This window comes from Anas acuta, chromosome 19 (assembly GCF_963932015.1).
Source record: "Anas acuta chromosome 19, bAnaAcu1.1, whole genome shotgun sequence".
Classification (NCBI taxonomy): Eukaryota; Metazoa; Chordata; class Aves; order Anseriformes; family Anatidae; genus Anas; species Anas acuta.
Window position 1 is genome coordinate 1674684 of NC_088997.1, and position 17174 is coordinate 1691857.

Sequence of the window (17174 nt, forward strand, 5' to 3'; positions counted from 1 at the left end):
AAACCACCCCGGAGAGGGGTTAAAATCCCACCAAACCCATCCTGGAAGGAGCGCTAGAACGGCTAACGCGGTCTGGCTGCCTCCCTTCCAGCATAACCTGTTTCTGCTAATTTATGGAAGCCAATAAAACAAACCCCGAGCGAGCTGAGCCCGGCAGCAGCAGCTGCTCAGGATGACTGCTGAGGATGAGTCGTCCGGCCCGTGCCTGGGAGCGAACATTCCCCATGAGAGGAGTTCAGCGGGCGCTGGCTCGGGGTAATTTCCACCCCACAGCCCCGGGCGCCGCAGGGGGAGACGCGGAGCCCAGGGCGCTGCTTTGGGCAGGCACCGCTCCCCCGACGTGGAGCTCTCACCCTAGCTACCTTAATGAGCCCGCAGCGAGGCGGTGCAATTAAAACCAAGACAGCATCAAAGTCAGCCTCCTCCACCCGAGCAGCTCCAGCGCTGCCAAGGCGGGTGCACGGCGCGTTTCTGCCACCAGCTCCTCGCCTGCAGAGCCCATGGCAGCAGTCCCCGAGCAGGGAGCGGTGCCGGCTGCTGCAGGTGAGGTGCAGGAAAAAAAGAAGGCACTTGGGGAAAGCCCTGATCTGCCCCAGTTCAGTTCCCTGCTCCGTCAGAGGCAGGTTTGGCTGTTAACGGTAGCGCAATAACAAAAGATCTTAGAGGTCTGGAGGCACGGAACACAGCAGAGCTCCGCACCACAAACAGCTTTATTGGGGGATCCCAAAGCATTTCATAAACACGGGCGCTGTCACAGCACCACGCAGCGCCTGTCGCACGCAGCACAAGGCGAACCGAACCGCTCTCCCTCGACGTGGGAAGCCAAAATGAGAAAATTTCCGAATTGCTCCGTTCCCTTCCCTTTTCCAGGTGAAATGAACACGCCGTTTCCACTTTGATGGGAGGAGCAGTTTTTGTTCAGGGGGATGCCACCACCAGCCCGTTACGGGATCAGACTTCAGGAGCTTTGCACGAACGAGGAGGGGTCCACGAGTGTCAGCACAAACACGGTGCTCTCCTCTTCCTCACCCCCCTGGAGAGGGCCGGCCTTCCAGCGCCGTGATGTTTGCTGCTGCTGCTGCAAACCACCCCGAGATAGCAGGAAGCAAACACGCACCAGGGATTTGCCACTCACAGCAGAACCCCACAGCCTCAGCACCGACCCCCCCCACGCTCACCTCGTACCTGCAGGCTCTCAGGGGTGCCCACAGGACCAGGCTGGATGTTTTTAAAGCCTCGCTTTATGACTGCCCCAAGTCCCACCTTTCCTGACCACAGGTGACAGAACTGATCAGAACCCAAGGGTTTGTGGTTTGGGGCCTAACTCCCCAGTGCTCGCCCAGAGAAAAATGTGCATTTCTGACAGCAGCATCCCATCCCCACGGAACCTGAGCACCGTCTGCTCTCAGCTCACTGGCACGCTCCTAGACTGGCTGCTGCAGAAATCTTCCTCAGTGCTGACACCAATTCATCGCACATTTAACTTAAATCAAACACAAGCGATGTTATCCCAGATAACTAATGGCACATCCCCATGGCTGGCACTGAACTACGAGGACATTCACCCCGGGAAGGTGCCGCAGACACACCTGGCATCCACAAGTGGCAGCGGTGCCGTGACCCAGCCACCCATGGCACAGCACTTGCATGCAGCTCCTGGTAACCCCGTTACTGCCCACCTCCTGCATAATGAGCCTCAGAAGTCCCCAAAAATTGAGAGCACTCTCACTGGGAAATGTTACACACACTGTAACCAGCACTTAGAGGGGACTGAGTGCCATTCACCTCCCATTATCCCCCTGTGCTCCCTTTCCTTGTTATCAACAGCACTACCAGGATCCTTTTTTAAGCGGTTTGGATTCTTCTTCTCCCCCACTCTGAATCCTGCCCATTTCCCAGGGTACTGGTCCCTTATTCAGAAGCTCCAGCACCAGCGCTTCCTGTGGAACAGCAGATCTTTGTTGCATACAAAAGCTTTTTGTCTGAAAATGTGAAATTTAACAATGTTACGGTTTCTGGTGGCAAGCAGACTCGTTATCAACAAATGATGACAACCATGCATGTTTTTTTAAAAATTTTATTTGTCAAAGAAAAAAAGGCAGTAGCCAATTGAAAACCTACTTCATCTTTAACTCCAATTTTTGACTTTAAATTTAGAGAAATGACTTATTGATTTACTTTGTTTAAACAAACCCCCCTTTTTCCCCTTTAACGTTTACCATCTACTCGTGCTGAATCCTTCCAAGGAGATTGCTCCAGCGTACCTCTCCAGGTCCTCGCTTTGCTCCTTTTACCAAAAAATGAAAAACTCCATCGTGCATCATAAGGGCTCCAATCGTCAAAAATAGGAAAAAAATATCTTTGGAATAGCCAATTGAGTTGAATAAAAAAATCCACACGAATGCGGTTTGGTTGGGGCAGGAATCCACTCCTATGTTCCTGGTAATCTGATCCCGCTCCATGAATCCTTGCAATTCAGCCTCCCTATCCTATCCACATTATGATTTGAATCCAATGATCCAGCTCCAAGGATTGGGATCCAGTGAGCCCTCTCCAATCCAAACCTTTATAACCAGCAAAACCAAAAAAGAGGAGGCAAAAAGTTAGATACTGTAATGAAAAAATAGGATTCTGGGGAATGATCAGTTATGTTTGCCATCAATTAATACAGATGTACATTAATAACTATCAATTCCCCAAAACAAGCTTTTGAATGGTGATGCTAATTTTCTTTTTTTTTTTTCAGAAATGTTAATTATCTGGAGGAAACATCGTAATATTTACATATGTCAACTGAAAATGCCAACATACTCATTGCTCGTACGGTGGTGTGCTACAGGTTTTGTGGTTGCAAAAAATGTTTATGAAATTGTAAAAGTTTACTGCTAAAGCTATCCGCCTACTGTATGTCTAAGCTATAACTAGTACTCCCAGCTGGAAGGTAACAAAATTAACTAACTGGAGTTTTCAAGCATATTCGTCAGTCAATTGTGAATTAGTCTGAGGGGAAGGGCTGAGACTTAAATTATTCCCAACTAGGTTTTCTATTTGCGCTTTCAATTCTGGTACTTTAAAAAAAATGAAATAGCAACGCTGTATCAGTCACACAGAGGACATGCAGATTTTAGCAGTATTGATATTATACTCTGATTTGAAGATACCCTTCATCTACAAGTGTACAAATACTACGCAACATTAACACTTGTAACCAAATGCTGCATGACAAAGTAAACCAATACTCCCACCCCCGTCCCGGTTTGTTCCTTTAAAAAACTAGAATGGAATAGAGAATTACAAAAGCGAGTTATTTAGCCACAATTGCCAAAAAAAAGGTTTTAAAGAGAAGAGCAATTGTAGTCTGCAGTAACTAAAACATGCCTGAAGAAGTGACACGTAGGCGCACGTACTCAATTAACCTGTCTCTCAGTATAAGGTCAATACTGCCAAGTTCATCTGTGACAATAGCACTTGGAGTCATACCATTGCCTCCATTATTGATCTGATCCTCCTCAATCCTCCTTTTGACAATCCTAAAATGATTGACATGTGCTCCACAATCCTTTAATCCAAAGCATTCTTAATCCATCTCTTCAGATATGTCTACAGAAAGACACACGAAAAGGCAAGATAAAATATAAGATCCCCCAGAAGAGACAAGTTAGCCACAAACATCCCAACATCCCCAGCTCGTATAAACCATAGCTGAACACTGAGACATTTACACAGCAATACCACAGTTTGAAGAATGTTGGTATTTAACTAGAACTAAATTGAAACAATCCTGACTGACATCAATTAAAATACAATTTACCAAAGACATGAGGGGAATGTTGATGTTACGGAGCAAATACTCACTAGGGATTTTACACAAGAATGCAATTCAACACTTCAGCCAATTTGAATAAAACAGTTTGAATTAAAAAAAAAAAATTGAAAGACTGTACTGAGTAAAGGAAAACTGTGTACAACATGGGGTTCTACAAAAAGATCAGAGCTAGTGATCGTTTATGTACGAGATCGGGATCTGCTGTGGCGGGGAGAGTAGCGTGGAGATCCTCTGCTTCTTCTTGGGGAATAACTGCGGCTTCTGCTGTTGCTTCGACTACGGCTTCTGCTACGACTACGGCTGCGTGACCGAGATCTTCCATAGCTTGGACTTCTTGGACCATCAACTTTAACACGGATGTAGGCAGTTTCTCCCTATTGAATAGACAGAACTTTCGATTGAAAGGTCTAGGCTTTAGGGCCATCTTTTTAGGCATGCTGACAGACTGCGGATATCGTTTACTAAAGCACAGAAATAGACACCAAAGCCTTAATAAAGTCTATTCCGTGACAAACTGACCACAGACTTAGTTTAGCTGCTTCGTGTTTTTAAAACAACAAACACCACACATTCCTTACCTTCAGCTCCTACTGTTAAGCCCTTTGTATCCAATTCTGGCCAAAAGAGTAAGTATGGAACCTACCTCATGAGATCTAAATTTAGTGTTATCCAGTTTTCGCACAGCGTAGGTCATATCTTCCTTCCGTACAAACTCCACGACACCAGTGCCATCTCGGAAAACATCAGCATAACATACATCACCTGCCTCACGCATGTGATCCTTTAAATCCTGCCAACTTCCACTTGGAGGCAGCCCTAGATAAAAAAGCAACACCTTGCTTTACAACCCCAGCGTATTAGCATCGTCTGTAGATACAGCACAGCGGACAGGAGAGGCTACGCAGCAAGCAGGCGGGCTGCCTCGAGGAGCTGTTAGCAGCCAGGAGGAGTGCTCTGTGCAAGCTACGTGAGGAGATGCTTTGTAGGAAGTGCTGCAGAGCTGCATCGCCCCTCACAGCTGCGAGGACCGAGGGTGGGGAACGCTTGTGCTAGCGAGAGCAACGACTCACCCGAGACGATCACTCTGTACTCCGAGCGTCGCGATGGGGGCCCGTACCTGCCCCGGGGGGCTCCTCCACCTCCACCTCCTCCACCGCCTCTGCCGGTGCCCCGGCCGCTGCGAGGGAACTCCACGCGGAGGCGATACCCATCGTAATCGTAGCCGTCCCGCCCGTACACGGCATCCTCCGCGTCCCTGCGGGCCGGGTCGTGGCGGTGAGCTCGGCCTCCACCTCCACCCCCCCCTCCCGTTATCACCGCGCCCTGCCCCCCCTCGCCGCTCTCCCCCCCCTCCCTCCCCCGCCTTTGTTCCCGCTTCCCGCCGGCCCCTCCCCGCCGCCCCGTTAGCGCCGCCTGAGGCCTGTGGGGGGGGGGGCAGCGGGAGCCGGGCAGCGCCTCAGCAACCGGGGGGAGGCCGCGCAGGGCCCGGGGCCTGACGGGGTGAGGAGAAGGGGGGATGGGGAGAGCAGCGGGGCCTCACCTGGGGTCCTCAAACTCGACGAAGGCGAAGGGCGGCCCCCCGCGGCGGTTCTTGAGGTCGATGTCGCGGATGGCGCCGTACTTGTAGAAGACGTCCTCGATGTCCTTGGTGCGGATGTCGGGGGGCAGGTTCCCCACGTAGATGCGGCAGTCGTTGTTGCCGGCCGGGCCGCGGATCACGCCCCCCCCGGACATGGCGAGGTCGGCAATGGCTGCGGCGGGGCTGGGCCTGAGGCGCGGGCGGCGGCGGCGGCGGGCGGGCGGTGTCGGGGCGGGGGCCGGGCCGTGCGGACGGGAGCTCTCCTCACGCCGCCTCCCCCAACCGCCGCTGCAAAATGGCGCCCGCGGCTCCCCCTCGCGCTCCTGCTGCGCGCAGCGATCTCACCCCCGAGCCGCAGCACCTCCCGCGCGGCCCCGCGGAGAGAGTCCTAAAGACGCGTATCCCTCCGCGCCCTCAGCGCCCGCTCCTGCGCATGCGCGGCGCCGCAGGAAAGTAGTCCCTCCCTTCGCCGCTCGCCGCTGAAGGCGAGGCCTCGCCGGCCGCGCCGCCGCCGGGTGCGGAGCCTCAACGAGCGCCGGGTGCTGCCGGGAGGGCCGCTCAGCTCGCCCCGCCGCCGCCTGTCGGTGCTCCGGGCCCGCCTGGCGTCACGTCCGGTGCGGCGCTCGCGCCAAGAAGGCCCGGCAGGGGCGAGGGCGCGGCCCACAATGCACCGCGCCGCGGGGGCGCTTGGCGCCAAGGCTGCGGGGCGCGGCCCACAATGCACCGCGCGGGGGGGGGGGTGCATCCAGACCCGGCCCGGCCCAGGCCGTAAACACTTGGTGTTAAATAAATAAAATAAATAAATAAATAAATGCTCAATCATTAATTCATTAGTTATTAATTTATTAGTTATTTTCTTCTTTCTGGCCATCTGCGGCTGTTTCCCGCTTGTGGCAGCTGTGCGGCTGTTGCATCAGACACCTCGCAGCTGCTGACGTGATTTTGGGAACCAAAATAAAGTGCAGAAAATAAAACCACACAACACACACAAAGCTTTACAGTGCGCCGCCTGCTCTGTGCCTGCCTCTGTTAATAAAAGTGGAGGCCCCAAAAGGCGTTGGGAGCAGGGGGGAGCAGCCCCAGGAGGAGGTCCTGGGGGTGTAAGGGAATAACGCCCGGCACTGTAACATTTACGGGATGGCAATTTACAGAAAGGCACTTCCAAACACCCGGTTATTATTCTAGTTAGTCACAAATTCCTCGAAGATTTGTTCAGGCAGTAAGTGCGACTTTTAATGTACAAATTGCTTGTAACTAATGAGGGTGCAATTAAGCGAGCCAAACTTCGCTTTCCAACTAGCGCTGTTTCGGCCAGCAGGTCCTCCAGGTGACACGAAAACCCAAGCATCTTTTATTATTATTATTATTTATTATTAATTTGCCTAGTTCTGGAGGGTAGGGCATTTCCCATGCCTCCCAGACCAGGTCTGATAACACGCTGCCGCAGGGAGCCCCCCCTTGGCAGCACGGGGATTTTGCTCACATTTTGGGGTGCTGAGCGTGCCCCCAAGGCCCCTGCAGCACGGCAGCTCTGCGGGGACACTCTCTCTCCCAAACTCCGTTCATTTTCTCACACTTCATGTGGCCCACGTTGCTTTGAAGCGACAATTTGTAGTGCAGCCCGCATGCTGCATCAGGTGCGGGAGGGATGCTAAAGCATTTTTTAAATCGCTGCACTTTTGCAGTCTCTGCCCTGGGTGTCTCACTGAGCCCCAGGTATCTTTCATATCAGCACAGGCGAGTCCGTGCGGTGAGGGAAGGGCTGACTCATGGTAACCACAGGGATGGGGTTAAAGCAGCCTCTGAGCGAGCCGAAAAACCCTCTGGGCTCCTGAGTTAATTAAGGGATATTGAGAAATGTGTCATACCTCCTTAGTAGTGGCTGTCATGCATACTTCATTTTTCATGTGTTAATTAAAAATGCGTATTCCTCCAGAAAACAGCAATCCGAATGACTTGCAGTTAGAAAAATATTTTCAGCATAATGTGATTGACTGTTTTAAATGCCTTTATTTCTCTCCTGTGTAGGTTAAAGTGAAGTGACATCCTCTGCTCTATTGACTTTTAACATTGGTAATATCTGTGTTAGGTTGCTGGTGATTTAAATAAAAACTGCTATTAATCACAGAAAGACGCTATGAGAAAGCCCATCTTCAGGAGCGGTGGTTTACCCAGGTATAACCTGCTGCCTGCCCAGGGATTTTCTGTATTTTTAAAGAGTTTTAATGATTTCACCATTCTCTTTGTACAAACCGCTGGGGCACAGCCTGCAGCAGCCACGAGGTTCCAGGGACGAGCTGAAAACCGTGCACCAGGCTGTGCACACGAGCTCTGTAGGTGCCTTGGAGTAAATATGGGTTTTGAACCAGGATAATTTAATGAGCTAGTTCACTTATCTGCCAGATCAGTAAAAATACTTATTGCATACTGGAAAAAAATAAAATCACCCCTTCGTCTCCCCAAAAAAGTCTCAAAGACCCCGAATATGCCCTTCCCAGGTATGGAGAAGGTTCCATCCTTTGCCAGGGAATGAGTTTTTATTTTCAAAGGCTTATTAAGCTGCTGGAAGTTATTCTTAAAGGCATCATAAAATAAGGGTAAGTCTGCCTGGTTTGCTAAAGCCCTATTGCATCATTTCTTTTGTGTGTTAATAATCCTCATAACTACTTTAAGCGATTGCCTTAATTACCTTAATGAAGTGTCTCTTTATGGAATTATTGATTGTTTTCTTTCTCATTACCTTTTTTAGCTCTGTGTTATCAGCGGAGTGCTTCAAGCAGGTGGATAAGCTGCAGAGCATTTGTTTGCTTTGTCGGAGTCGCGTTTGGCTTTCTAGCAAAACGTATATGTTGAGAATCATTCAACATTAATTACGTAGAAAATAAACTATTGGGAAACAAATGGCAAGTAGTCTTGCAGAAAAATGAAACTCCTGTAAAATGCCAGGCTTTGGTTCTCAGAACGAGCGTAGTGAACAACTGGGCTTTGAGGGTATTGATCGGTAACGCAAATATTAACCAGGAAACAGAACAAGAAGTGTCCAGCTGGAGGGCTTTGGCCACGCGCCCGTGGTGTCGGGCAGGTGTTGGACAGGACCTGCTTTCCCCTCATCGCTGGCAGCCTCCTCAGCGCTGTGAGATCCAGCCGGGGTTAGCTCTGACTGATCTCACCGTGTTGCAAAATAACAGTTCTTCAAAGCCCGGCTTGTTTGTGAGGAAAGGGCCACTTTTAAAATACTACCGTAAACTGCAACGCTTTTTGCTCTCAGTTGTCCAAACTTCCTGGTCCGCTCCCACAGCAGTGGCTCTGGATGTGCTGCTGAGCAGGACCTGGGCTCCTTCAGCACTTTGTCTGTGACATGAAACTACCCAGTGCCTTCGGGGCTCAGCATACTGAGCTGATGGTTCGGGGGCTTTAATTTTAAATAGCACCTCCAGGTTCTCAGCTTGTACGTGCAAAAAATGCAGCGCCTATCTTTTCCAGAGGATCTCTGAGTGCATCGACAAAACAATGACTGTGAGTCTGCAAATACGTCCTGTCCAAGCACGTGAGGGCAGAGCTCTTTTTATTTATTTATGCAGAAGCCGAAGGATTTCATGGGCACATGCCGTGGCGTGTCTTGGTGGGGACGTGAAACACAGCGCACCTTGAGAGCAAATTCTTCCCGAGAGCCAGCCCCAGAGAGCACACGGGGAGAGATGGGAACAGGAAAAGCCACCGGAGGACAAGGCTGGGTCCCCCGCGGGGACGCAGCACCCAGCAGCTTGGCAGCCCCTGAACATCAGCCAGAGCCGTGCCTGAGAGGAGTCACAGCGAACTGACTGCAAACAAGGTTTAAAAGCTGGTGAAAATAATTAGCTGAGAGGGACAGAGGTGCCTGCAGGGGACACGGCGTGAAGGGCTCAGCGAAGCACCGTGGCTTCGTTGCTGTTTAAGCATGTGACGTTGTTAGCTGAGCTAAACTGCAAAGGGTTGTGCGCTGCGTGCAAACGCCTGGCTTTAGGAGTTCTGGAACAGTGATGGTTTTTCTTCAAAATAACACCTACACCGCTGAAGCTGTTCACATGGCTTACTCAGAGGAGCAGTGACTGTAACATCTCCAAGTGCCACTTGCCTTGCTGGTAGCAATTAAAGGTTAATTTAAGCAATCAGGTTTGGGGATGCAGGCTGCCTTGTTTTCCCGTTGCCGTGACTTCAGGTCCCCTCGGGTCCCGCACACCGCGTTGGGGGAGCCCTTGGCACAGGCTGGAAACGAGCCCATGCTCGCCAGGTCTGGGTGGCCGTGCTGCCCGGCTGAGGCTCGGGAGCGGGGGGAGATCCGAGGCTTTTTGCTGTCCAAAAATAACCTAAATTTGCCAGGCCTCAGTGGTTTTTAAAGGAGGTTTTCCATTAGCTTTCCGTCAGAGGCTGCTGGCAGCACGGTTGCCGTCTCCACTCGCTGTTCTTCTCGGGGCGTTCGGAGAGGACAGGCTGCAGCCCCATGTCATGGAGGTAGTTTTGCTGATTTTTTTTAATACAAGGAAGTAGAACAAGTCAGAAATGCATTAAAAATTAGTTTCAAGCTGCATGTTTGAAACCCAAGTTTTAGGAACCGTTTCATCGACTTGCATAACTTCACATAACCACTGGAGAAGGGCGTTTCTCTGCCCAGCAGAAGCTGTTCCACAGCGTTTGGTGATCCAGATGTTCTCCACTTAGGAAACTTCCCAGTTCGCGTCCAACAGATTTAAGAATAAAAATTGAAAAAGAAAAAAAAAAGTGCAAGGTACAAAACCAACTGCTTCTAAATGAGCAAGCTGGTATCTGCACTTGGAGGTACGGAGGGAAAGCACGCGGGGGGTCTGGCATGGACGGTGCCCGTTCTTCACAGCACAAAGCAGGTGTGACACTGCCACTTCTGGTTTGATTTCCGAGTGACCGGGACCACAAGAGCCCAACTGGAATATCAAATAGAAAGAAGAAACATTACATTTTTTTCTTTTTTCCTGATATGTCTTTGTGCTGCAGCTGCATGAGGGTAATCAATAGGAAGAATAGCAGAGATCATTGCATTTCATGGAGGACATCAGGGTTAGGAACGTAGGATATTACCTGCATAGTTTCCCAGGCAGTGTATTAACATTTTCCTACCCCAAAATACCAAACGCAGGACAGGCAGGGGCAGAGCAGGGACCTTTGTGGGGTCGGGAGTGCTGCTGAGGGCACGGAGCCGCAGTGCCGGTGAAGCCGCGCTTCCTCCCCGGGAAGCAGCTAACCATAAACACAGCTCCCGGCGGTGTTGTGGCGTGCCAGGGGGCTGTATTGCTTCCTTCACTCGTCCTGCCCTAGTGAAGCTTTAAACAGAAGCTTTGTGCTCAGACACCCAGCTCTTCCTCGAGGGGTGCTGGAGCCTGGGCACTGCTCGCCCCTCGCTCCCCGGGGTCGGCACCCCGGGTTTGTTTTCCCCGTTGAAGGGAGGCGATGAATAGCTGGGCCGTGTGCGCCTCGCTCCATGGGCTGTCCGATTTTCCTCCGTGGCCGCAGCCCTGCCTGCACAGGGCCGTCACCTGCGAGGCTTTTTGGCTGTCAGCAGCAGAAGGGAGAAAACCCACAAATGTACGCTGCCGGTCCTAGGGGCGAGCATAAAGCAGCGGCTCCATCCACTTGTTCTCTCTGAGAGCACAAAAGACATCAGTGAGTGTTTGTTTTCCTCAAGGGCTTTTTTTTTTTTTTTTTTTTTCTTCTTTTATTCCCCTTTTTCTTCCTCCTCTTCCTCCTGGGCAGAGAGCAGCCGTGTGCCTGGCCAGGCGCTTGCCTGTTTGGAGTCAAACACGAGCCAAGCACTGAGCTGGGCTGGGACTGTTGGGCAGACACTTCTGCTCTTTCCTTACCACAAACTGCATCCCAACACCTCTGTGCCACAGATAAATGATGCCCTTTATCCCGGGGCGTGTGGCCGGACCCTTCCAGGCGCTCACACCGCATGTGTTGCTTACGAGGGGTGTGGATGGGGAAGGCCAGCGTGGGATTCACAAGCAGGAAAATACCAAAAGTTGAGCGTCCTTCCCGTCTCCTCAGCCCTTCTGTTAGGAGATAAAGCTGCCTTTTGTCTAGGCAAAAATGCTGAAATGCTTCCAAAAGGACCTCTGGGCTTTGGAGCTGGTTTTACTGGCTGCGGCACCGTGCCCACCCAGCTGGGGGGCAGCTTGTGCAGCCTGGTAGCGGCGTCTCGCTGGGGCAGCACAGGCAGCTGAAAGGGAGAGGGCTGGGAAATGGGAGAAGGACCCAGCCCCGGCGTAATTTCTTTCCTCTGCAGCTCTCACGGGGTGCCAGGGAGCCGCTCGGGCCTTTCCACGCAGGGCATCGCTGTCGGCACAGCGCCGCGCCGCTGGCAGCACGACCCGAACGCTGCCCGCATCCCTGGAGCAGAGCCGCCGCCTCGCCCTTCTGCTGGAGGTGCAGGCAGGATTTCAGCCAACTGTTTAAAAATAAATCCCCTTTGCCTCGACAGCACGCAGCCACCTGGCACGCCGCCGCACGCCAGCAGGAGGGGAGCCAAGGCCAAGGGGCGGTGGGACCCGGGCCACGGTTGTGGCTGCTGATCCCGCTGGCTCCCCCGCAGCAGCAGGGGGGTGGTCGTGGGCACACCGAGCCCCCCACCTCCTGCTTCTTCGGCTGGGCTGTGGGGCTGCTGCTGCAGGAGGCTGGGCTGGGAGCATCATTAGTGGCCCCCCCTGTGCCGCTGAGGCTGGGCAGAGCGGCCCGGAGCATTCCTCTAATTAAAACCAAATCCCTCGTGGGCCCTTCCATGCAGAGAGGTATTACAGGCTTAAGGGCTGTATGAAATGTATATTTATTGATTGGGTCAAGTGTTGCAGCTCCTTCTGCAGAGCGAGGTGAGAGCATTAATACGCGATTGACCCGGCTGGCGAGGAGGGCAGCAAAGGGGGGGGGCTGAGCACTGCTCGCACCGATGCCGGCCCAGGGGGCTCCCAAAACAGGCACCTGCATCACAGCAAGCCCCTGAGTGTCTGCATGGCACGGGTGTGCACACAGCTGCAGGGCCCCACGGCCCCAGCCTTGTGGGCACGCTGCTGCTGCCTGCTGCGGGTTTGTGGAGCTGTGTCCGGGTGCCCACAACACGCTTTGGACACGCTGTAATGTGCAGGAATGTGGGATGGCTGCTGGTGAGAGCTCGGCAGCAGACACGGGACCTGCTTTTCAGTAAGAGCAAACAACTCGAAAGCTTTTCCAAGCTGGGATCTGTGTGCTAAGCGAGGCTGTGTGCTCCGCCACAGCCTGAACCCTAAGGACTGCGAGCGCGCAGCGCACACGGCAGCAGACCTGGATTAAAACAGGGCTGGCAGATGGTGCTGTAACTTCCACAACATCGGTGGTACAGGAAAGTAGTGTCAATATGGGTGATTCTATTCTTTCTCCTCTTTCAGGAGCGGCTGGAGCCTAAGTGGGGCTCAGAAGTGAGGCTGACCTACATCACCGCACACGGCACAGACCTCGCCTCCTGCCTTCGGAGCGGCTGCGTCCGCGCTGTGCCAGAGCAGAACCTGATGGCAGCGGCCCCATCCTGTGCCCTGGGGAGCTCACTCTTTTTCCACGGCTTCTGGGGGGTCCTGGCAGCCCCAGCCCTGTTCCTGTTGCCCACAGAGGGCTGGCTGGAGTTTCCTGGCCGGGCTGTGGACACAGCACCAGTGGGGGCGCGAATTGCAGGGTTGCTGCATTCCTGCATGAGCACCCAAATAGCTCACACTCAAGCACCCGGTTAATTTATGCACGAGTGCCCAATTAGCCAGGTGTGAGTGGCCAAGGGGTCCCCACAAGAGCCCCCAACCAGGTCATGCAGGAGTGCCTGGCTTACACAGGAGTGTCCCAGCAGTTGACGCAGGAGCACCCAGCTGATGTCCGTGTGAGCACCCGGTGACTTCGGGCATGAGCACCCAGTTAGTCCACGTGTGAGTGCCCAGAAGATGTGTGAGTGCCCAGAAGATGCGTGAGTGCCCAACCAGCACCCGTGCCAGCAACCAAAATGTCCTGCGTGAGCACTCTGAGCTTCCACAGCCACAGCTGGGTCGTGCACGACTGCAGGGTTAGCGCATGCATGAATGCCCTGGTGCTGCATGCATGAACGCCTAATTACTACATGCATGAGCACCCAATTAACGCATGCAGTAGCACCCAGGTCCTGTGTGCATGAGCGCCCGGTTATTTTGCATTTGAATGCCCAGTGAGTGCACATGTGGCTGCTCAATGTCTCCATGCGTGAGCACCCACAGAATTACCAGGAGATTTCCAGCTTGGCCCACACGTGAGCCCACCGCATGTCCCCAGAGGGAGGACACCCCTGGGGTGGCGTCGAAGCCCAGAACTGCCCTAAAAACGTAGGAAGCCTTCGATGTGCAGGTAGGGCCCTCCCAGAGAAAATGAGCTGGATTTAGGGCTGGTGCTGGAGCATCCATCCCAAGTGTTGTAGTGGAAGGGAGGGCAGAAAAGGGAAAAATGGAGAAACTCGAGGGAAGGGAAGAAGTGAAATTAGCACCCAGCTGGTCCTGAAGTCCTGAGGCCCCTGTGCCTCCTGGTCAGCCTGGGACCACTGCAGAGCACAGCCGCACAGCACGGGGCTCAGGCAACTTTTCCTTCGGTGTTTTTTCCATCTTTTCCATTTCTAAACCTGCCTTTCACCTCCGGGGAGAGCAGATTAAAGGGAGGTCCCAGCCGCTGGCATGTCCAGCCCCAGCGTGCAGACGGGCGCTCATTACGTTCCCGTGTTAATGTGACCCTGCCCAGCTTCCCGATCGGTGTTTTTATTTATGGATCCTGCGTGAACCGCAAGTCACTTGCACAAACTTGCAGAGAGCAGATGACCTGAATACATATTAATAAGGCTCACGCGCCGTTTGGCATTAAAGAGTTTTCTATCGCGCTCGCAGGATCGCAGGAAACACTACCTGGTGGAGAGCAGTGTTCAGACAAGAAGCCTTCTGTAGCTCCTCACAGTTTTTAAACCATTTGCCTTGGAGAAATGCCCAGGCTGCCCCGTGTGTGGCTGCGAGAGCTGCTCCTGGAGAGAGAAACACGCCTGGGCCAGGTCCTTGTGCAGACAAGAAAGGCAGGCAGTGGAAACACTCAGTTGTCCCAAATTTTGAACAGTAACCCTTGAGAATGGGGCACTGATATGGATGGCAGCGTGCTGCTTACAGTGATGAAGCCCTCAGCATTTGCAGTGGCCGCTCCCCTCTGGACGTTTACGGGGCATTTTCTCTGTGGCTGGGATTTATTCAGCCTCCATAGCAGGGATTCCGGGGAGATAATAACCCACATTAACCGAGCCACTGAAAACTGCTTCACAAACACATTGATCAAAGCAGCGCGGGACTGCGAGCAAACCTCCCTGAGTGCGGCCGGCAGCACAGCTGCCAAAACCATTAACTCCTGGTAAAAATCAGTCATACGGCAGCCTCGGGCAGGGTCAGGACAGGGGAGGATCCAGACTGAGAAGGTTTGGGACTGCAGTGATGAGCGAGACAGAGAACTTTTTCTACAGAGAAGCTGCTTTGCTGTTGTGGCTGTGTTTTTGGAAGCTTTCTGGCCACCAAAGCAGCCGGTGGCTGAGCCCGGGGATGAGCAGGGAGCCGAGCAGGTACAGGAGGCACGACGGAGGAGGTGGGGCGGACAGAAATGCTGCAGGGAGAGAAGACAAAGGGAACACTTGTCCTGTCAGCTCCTGCAGATGTGTGGTTTCATCGCGGATGTTGTCCTGGCTTGGGGACAAGGACAGAGGCAGAGGGGCAGAGTCACGGCTGGGGCTGGGATCGCGTCTGGCCGGGGAGCTCCCGGCCGCAGGCAGAGCCAGGCCGCAGCCTTAGATGGCGAGCTGCTCCTCGCAGCCAGGCCCTTTTCCTCTTAATCTCCACACAGCGCCTTATATAGTGCACTCGGAGCAATTTATAAATAAAGGCTTTTTGTCACGATCCAGGAACGCGTCTCCCCTTGTGGCATTTGAAGCACTTCCTCCAGGGAGGCCGGGCTCCTTCCCGTGCCCTGAGAGGCGCCAGCGGGTGGCTGCACGCTGACCCCCTGGGGACGAGGACTGGGGTTTTATTCCTCATCCCTTCGCAGCAGGACCCCTGTGGGGAGCGTGCTCCTGCCCTGTGGGGCTGAAGGTGCTGCGGGTTTCCCCGGGACCAGCTGGGCAGGGGGAGGCAGGCGCTGCATCGGCACCCACCGGCACCACGGGGACACCGACAGGTCTAAAGCATGGGGGGCCGGGGTGAAATCTAGTGCTCCTGTTGTGTGGGACAAGCATTATCCCACACCTGCCTCTAGCCTTAATATCGGCTCAGCCCCCATCATCTGCCTCAGTTCAGGATTTACGTGATACCAAAACCGCAGCTACCTCGGCCTCGCGGCTGCCACTGAGGATTAAGCAGAACTTCACGGCAGCAGCAGGGGCAGGAACGGAGCTCTGCCTCTCACAGCTCAGCTCCCTGCCTGCTAACGAAGCTCCTTCATTAGCAAGGGATGGGGCAGCCATACAGGCCGGGCAACCCGCCTCCACCAAGGGCGGTGGCGCCCAACCCGCGGGCCCGGCTTGGCGCTGTGGGACCGGCTTGGGGCTTGCTCAGGGCTCCTGGAGCAGAGCAGGGACCTTCCCTGTGGCTGTGTACGAAGCAGGGAGCTGCCTCCTGCCCAACAGCAGGGCTGGGTCCTGCTGCTGTCCCCATAGCCGGGCTCTGCTCCTCGTGGTGCTGCTGTGCTCCGTCCCGGCACGGGGCGAGCCGAGGCTCTGCACCTCCCATCCGGGCATGCTAATAAAAGAGATCCGCGAGACTCCGAGGTCTGCTGCCTCAACAGAGCCTCGGCGGAGATATAAATAGCCCAGCCAAGCACCGTGCAGTGAACCTGAGCAGAGCCGCCTGCCCTCGCAGCCAGACGCCCCCGGGAGCCTCACCGAGACGCGGCCCCGGAGCCTGCTGCGGCACAGGGGGACGTGGGGACATGGGGATTTGGGGACACCCGGCTCCCACCTCCTGCCCCTTCCTTCCAAGTGGCCCTGCTCCAGCAGGTGACCAGGCACTGCCTTTCCCCCCTCCTCAGCCCCCAAATCAGCGTGCTTCAGCCCCTATCCGGCCACGTGGAGCCTCTGGAAACACGGCCATAAAAGTATTTAATCCCGCTGCTGCTGAGAGGTGGAAGCTCTTGAAGGGTTGCAGCCACAGGATGCTCCCGAAATGGGAGCTCGGGGTGGACCCTCACTCCCTTCCGTGTTTTTTTTTTTTTTTTTTTTAATTATTATTATTATTTTATTTCTGCTGGGCTTTTCCTCAGGTGGTTTCCTGGCGCCTCTGCCCAAGTGAAATGGAGCAACCCAAATCGGAACTGGCGGGCGGCCAGCCTGGCAGACGGGCGGCCCGGAGGGCAGCTGCACGCCCCGGGCACGTTTAGCGAGGGCAGGAACCCCGCGGGGGGAACCCAGGAGGCTGAGGAGCTGGTTTTGTGCAGAGCATCCCGGCCGGGTGCAGGATCAGCCCTTCGAGGGGCTGACAGCGCCGGTTGGGATGTGCTGGGTTGCTCTCACCGCGGCTTTCCTGCGGGGAAAGCAACAGCACAGAGCGGGGCGTTGTGGTGCCAGACCTCGACCTGGGTTTCAGAGTGAACGGGGCTTTTGTTCTCCCCTTTTGTCCTCACCTTGGCTTTTGTGCATACATGAAACACAAGGAGAGCGTGACGTGGCCCTCCTGGGCTTTGGTGCCTTTGTGTCCCGGTGCCTTTTCC

General features: G+C 54.0%; 1 protein-coding gene across 1 annotated transcript; it reads right to left on the bottom strand.

Moving 5' to 3' along the window:
* Window positions 1-2061: 2061 nt before the first annotated feature.
* Window positions 2062-6026, bottom strand: SRSF1 (serine and arginine rich splicing factor 1). Its single transcript, XM_068656043.1, is given in 5 exon segments — window positions 2062-4124; window positions 4126-4200; window positions 4470-4642; window positions 4897-5081; window positions 5367-6026. Coding segments are annotated over 5 exon segments (774 nt in total). The 5' UTR covers window positions 5561-6026; the 3' UTR covers window positions 2062-3977.
* Between the last annotated feature and the right edge of the window lie 11148 nt (window positions 6027-17174).